We start from the raw sequence: 5,807 nt of genomic DNA, 5'->3' as shown, positions 1-5,807 counted from the left end.
TCCCTCTGCTACAGATGCCTCTATGAGCGCCGTATATAGCAAGAGTCTGGAAATACATATAAAACAACCCACGTTCGATATTTTACTTATGGAAATATCAAAGAACAACGGGCTCATCGGCAGAGTTAGTGCTTCCGATACAGTCGGGAGCTGCTGTCAGGACATACATCGGTTGAAAGCAAAGTTGCACATACAACGGGTTTAGCAAGACCCGCAACACGAGCTGATCACTCAAACAATTTGCTGACCAACGAATACACATACGCTTAAACGGGCAATTAAGATTTGCTCCTTCAAAATTTGCCAACGGCATTGACACGGTAAAAGTGCATATATATGTACCTACCGAAAAACTTACAAACAATGGCATCAACGATGCTCAAGGTGCATTGAGGATTGCCCCTTGAAATATACAACAATGTGTCAACGGCACCTGAAGAAAACTATAAACATCGAGTTGCTCGACTTGAGTCTACTCATGGTTGCAAGCATCAGTGCCCAGACTCGGGGGCTACTTCCATCGGGAGCGCTGGACGCGCACCCGATAAAATTATCGACTCCTCCAGGATATCATCCGAATCATCGGCTCCTCTGGGCCATCATCCGAATCATCGGCTCCTCTGGGCTATCATCCGAATCATCGGCTCCTCTGGGCCATCATCCGAATCATCGGCTCCTCTGGGCTATCATCCGAATCATCGGCTCCTCTGGGCCATCATCCAAATCATCGGCTCCTCTGGGCCATCATCCAAATCATTGGCTCCTCAGAGCCATCATCCAAATCATCAACTCCTCTATCAATGACATCATCAGAGTCATCGACATCATGTTCTCGGAACTCGAGGACATGTACGGTATTTGACTCAGCATTTTTACACCCTGTACATAACTATTTCATATTTATTTACAGGCTCGGGGGCTACTCCCATCGGGAGCGCTGGTCGCGCACCCGAGAAAAATATGGCAACCTCGCCAACAAAGAAGAATAAAGTTGAAGACGTCGGCATCAACAATCAAGATCTTCGAGTAGTACAACTTGAGTCTATGCGTGGCTGCAAGCACCCGCCCATAGACTCGGGGCTACTCCCATCGGGAGCGCTCGCGCACCCGACGTAAAGCAACTTCGACACTACATCAAGCACAAGATTCAACAGATGATCAAGACATTCGGCGAAGACAACTTTAGTCTCTGCCCGAAGCTTCACTTCGGCCGGACACTCGGGGCTACCGACGTGGGCATAACCCTTCGGTACTCGACATTGCCATACCCGGTGCAAACTATGAAGCTGGACCAGCACAAGGACTCGACGAGCTTGACCTGCACGCGCCTCAACTTGGACTACAAGGAAAGAAGACTCCAACACGAATCCTACTAGGACTCTTGTAAACCCTAGCTTGGCTGATATATAAAGCCAGGCAGGGGCACCCCTTAGGGACACGCATAATCAGAAACACAAATCATAGAGGTGACACGCCTAGACACTGCAACCCGCGGATTAGAACTGGACTAGATCCAACAACTCCGCCTATGGCGGCCCCCTGTACCCATATTTTCATATACTGGATTGCTAGCAGGACGTAGCGATCCTCCACCGCGGGGACGTGAACCTGGGTACGTCGTGTACCGCCTCGCTCCTGGAACTTCCGTCGTCGCCTTTCTCTAAAACTCAAGCCCCTCATGATGGGCATTGCCGAGGAACCACCTCGTCAGGGACTCCTGCCCCTTGAAACATCGAGCGAATTCATCCAGCGCATGCTCCATGATGACCTGCCTGTTGCTGATGATGCCCATCGACTGGCAGGCAAGGGCCTCAGCCTTCTTGGCCACCGGAGCCTCCCTGCGGCGAGCTCCACTGTCTAGGATACCATTTACAAAAAAACCTAATGTGACTATCGTGATTGATGTGTCATAGGCAATGTTGGTGAAGAACTTGACATCATTAACCATTGTGGAGGTGGCGATGAGGTCTTTGACATGTCCAAAACATATCTATGGACTATGCCTTTCAGAGTTTATTATGTCGTTTCTCTTGCTTCCGTGGTTATAATGTTTCCTTTAATGTTTTTTTATTATTGGGATTTTTAGCAAAGTCCCATTTACTTTTAATTTATCTAATATTCTGTAGAAGGATAGAGGAGGATATGCGGAATATGATGGATGTTGTATTGCACCTCATGGGCGAGTATATATAGAGTACAAGACTTGGAAACTAAGAAACCTCCTAGGGAGAATATGGAAACAATCCTAATACAACCCCGTGTAATCTATAACTACCAAATATACTCTAACATATTCAAATGCAGAAAACCTGATTTTGTAATTTTGACTTACATGAAAGCTCCAGTTAATTCAAGGAAAAAATATGTCTAACCTATTTTTCAAATATAAAAATACCTAGCATCGGAATCACTGTCAGGCAAAAGTGGCGCACCATGGTGGAAGATCAAATTATGAAAACTAGAGGGGGGAGGAGGTGAATAGAAGTTCATGAAAAATAATGCAATCCAATAACTATTTTGGTGCTCCATTAGTAAGATTCTAGCTACTATTCAGTACACCAATAGTAGGAGATGGTGGCGTACCGAGAAATTGGTATGCCACCGGTAGGTGGCTGTACCAGGGTAACCCATGGTCACTCTTGCTGGTGGTGTACCACTCTCTCAGTACGCCACCAGTAAGAATATACTAGTGGCGCATAAGAATAGTGGTACCCGGCCGCTTGAATATAGCTCTGAAAGTACGCAAAGTACACCGGTAGTAAGATTCTACCTATAGGCTTTTTTCCTACTACTGAGTATTAGATAACATTGCGTTGGAGCCAATGTACAGAATAAAAAAGAACAGGGGTGGAAATACTAGCTTCCATCTACATAGTTTGACCTCTCTCTAGCCCTCGCACGCAGTGACGGATTTACCCTTGGCCATGGGGGTGCACAGGGCCCGTACAAAACAAAATCCTTTGTTAAATAGCATTTTTTACACCACTTATGCACCCCTAGAAATCTTTTTTATTTGTTGAGGTATCCCTTAAGCACCGGGGTTCCAGATGCTCTAGTTGCACCACTGTTTGCATGGTTGTTGGGTTTAGGTATCGGATCAAGGGGAAGAAAGCTTGTAATACATATTCAAGTGCTTCAACAATAAGATATCATCTACCCTTCTTAGTTAGAAAATGAACAAACATTTTTTAATTGCAATTAAAAATGTTAGTTTATTTATATTTAACTAAAGAGGACATAGGGTGACACACTTGCATCCAGTGGCGGAGCTAGCAGGATGGAATGGTTGGGCCGCATCCTAAGATTTTGGCCCAGCCCATATGTCTTTTATAGAAAAACAAAAAAATGTAGCCAAAGTAAGTATTGCCTCACCCTAGTAAAATGGGCTAGATTCACCACGACTTGCATCTATATAGGATGCAACGTTGAATGGAATCATGTACAATTTGGCATGTCTTGTTTCCAGTCATTCCAAACATTCACGCAGGTTTTTGAACACGAATCATGTACAATTTGGCATGTCTTATTTCCAGTCATTCCAAACATTCACACAGGTTTTTGAACACGAATCATTTTTAATTTCAGTAAAATTTCGTCAAAAGCTAGGATAACAGGAGCGGAGTATTGCTATGAATCAATCAAATCACATGCATAAATCATACACATAAGCCCGATGAAAACAGGAATATAATTAACACGCACGCGCGAAGTTGCAAAAATCATTTAACGCGAATCAAACACGGCGATGACTCAGCTAGCGTCATCATAAGGATCGATCATTCACAAGGCTGGTATTTTGACCCATCGGAGCTGGAGGTGGATGATGCCGGTGGCGACGTTCCTGAGCTTGATGAGCGCGTCCTGCACCACCTGCCCTTCCTCCCACACGATGTTGCTCTCGTCCGCCAGGCAGCAGACGGAGGAGGTGCCGCCGCGGTGAGGCCGCACGGTGCGCACCACGGTGCCGCTATGGATGTCCTCCAGGTCCATCCTCGCCATCTGCACCAGCGGCTCCAGGTCCACCTGCGCGTCCCCCATTGGGTCGTCCTTGCTGAGCTTGTCTTTGTCGAACACCTCCTGCATATGAGATCCATGGCTGAGTAAATTACATTCAGATTGCAGGTGTCGGAAACATCGATCTGTAAGAATCCAACTTACTATCTTGATCGGCGTCGCCGGATTGGTGACGGCGAGGGTGAGCTCCTCGTTCCAGACGGGGTTCACCGTGTTCTTTATCACGCTCGTCTTCAGGTTCTGGTTCTCGAGGTGGACCACGACGTAGGGGTCGCTGCCGTCGGCGTCACGCTTCACGAGGTTGATGCCTCGCAGCAGCCGCACGCTCAGCACACCGGGCGGCACCGCCTCCGACGTCATCTCGGTTTCCTGCTGGTGTTCTTGTTGATTTGATCTTCGAATGGGTGTACGTTAATTTTCGTTAAGGTCTCGCTGGTGCCAAGAAAGGATTAGGGAGGAGTAACGTACTGGTGGTAGTGAAGAGGAAGGTAGACATGGCCGGCCGGCCACAGGTTCATTGATTCGCTCGCCGTGTTTTGTGGCACTCGACATTTTCAGTAATTTTATATGTCTTACTATTGCACTCTGCTATTTTAGGACGCTCCCCCGAGTCTCCTCACTTGACATTTCCTCACTAGAAAATGTGGTCAACTGCCATTCTAGTATACTTTATGACCACGCGTACATGTATTTGAGGTGACTGACCAAAGTCAAAGTGCACGCACGAGCCAAGTATTGGGACCATATTAAATTATATTAAGATTTTGCTAATTCTTTACCCCTCTTAAGATATTGGTTTTACTAATTCTCGATCGATCGAGAGTTAGCTTACTTCGTACTCGACTCTTAGAGCATTGGATTGCAACATGATTCATGCAAGTTATGAGTTACAACTGAAATTTTACTACTTACACATGACATGTGACGAAGTAAAAAGCCGTGAATCATTGAATTGCTTCATGGTTAAGTTATTAGTTCTAACTAGGATTCAATGACGTAACATTACTGAGAATTAAGTTAGTAATTCTCAATCAGCTGAAAATTAGTCACTCCCTTAAGATACTGTGAGCAATATGCCAGTGCTAGGTGGGACCTAATCGTCAATTACACATAGCGTGCCAAGTCGTAGTTTTATTCATAGTTTTGTTTACACATACCCCCCTCTATGCTATTTCAAAAGCTATGCACTTTCTCGTTTTTTTATGCCCGAATTGGTTTGTCTAACCTGTACCAAACCAACCAAGAAAACGTCTCACCGCTTCGTCTAGGCTAGTTCTGAGTGAAATGCAACTCTCCCGCGCACGGAACATCCCGTGCATTGGCCCACCTTCTCTCACCTCTTTTTCTATAGTTTTTGTGTGAGACAGATTCCTTGTACCTTTACACTATTACATATAGTGAAAAAAAAACTTAAAATCTCTGTTGTTTTTGAAATGAAAGTTCAATTTATGATCTGTTTGAATATTGGGTTCCAATTGAAGGCAGCTTCAAAATGCGACCAATATTAAATTGTTTTTGACATTTTTTGAAAATCAACTTTTAAAACTTAATGAAACATATTGATACTTGATGTAACTTGGTAAATTTTTTATTTAAAACATTTTGTTTCACGCTATTTCAAAATTGGTTCATAAGAGTTAGAATATATTTGACAATTATCCTATAGTCGAATTTGGAGACATAATTTCTAAACATTGTATCATTGAGTTTTATTGTGTATCATCATGTTTCAATGTGTTTCAATTCAATTTTTGTATTTTATCGAAATGAACCCATTTTAGGCTTGTTTGAAA

At 44.3% G+C, this 5,807-nt stretch overlaps 1 protein-coding gene across 1 annotated transcript; it reads right to left on the bottom strand.

Moving 5' to 3' along the window:
- Positions 1–3,780: 3,780 nt before the first annotated feature.
- Positions 3,781–4,374, bottom strand: LOC124675572 (GTPase activating protein 1-like). Its single transcript, XM_047211649.1, has 2 exons — positions 4,159–4,374; positions 3,781–4,077 (listed from the first exon to the last, which is right to left on the bottom strand). Exons 1-2 carry the CDS (start codon positions 4,372–4,374, stop codon positions 3,781–3,783), a joined length of 513 nt encoding a protein of 170 aa, XP_047067605.1.
- Positions 4,375–5,807: the final 1,433 nt, after the last annotated feature.

The sequence above is a fragment of the Lolium rigidum genome, chromosome 7 (genome assembly GCF_022539505.1).
Source record: "Lolium rigidum isolate FL_2022 chromosome 7, APGP_CSIRO_Lrig_0.1, whole genome shotgun sequence".
Lineage (NCBI taxonomy): Eukaryota > Viridiplantae > Streptophyta > Magnoliopsida > Poales > Poaceae > Lolium > Lolium rigidum.
Note: the sequence above shows the minus strand (reverse complement) of the source record. Positions and strands in the feature narration are given on the sequence as shown.

Coding starts and splice junctions, on each gene's coding strand:
- LOC124675572 (XM_047211649.1), bottom strand. CDS start 4,374: ATGACGTCGGAGGCGGTGCCGCCCGGTGTGCTGAGCGTGCGGCTGCTG. Junction 4,078..4,158: donor CGGCGACGCCGATCAAGATA/GTAAGTTGGATT, acceptor TCTCATATGCAG/GAGGTGTTCGACAAAGACAA.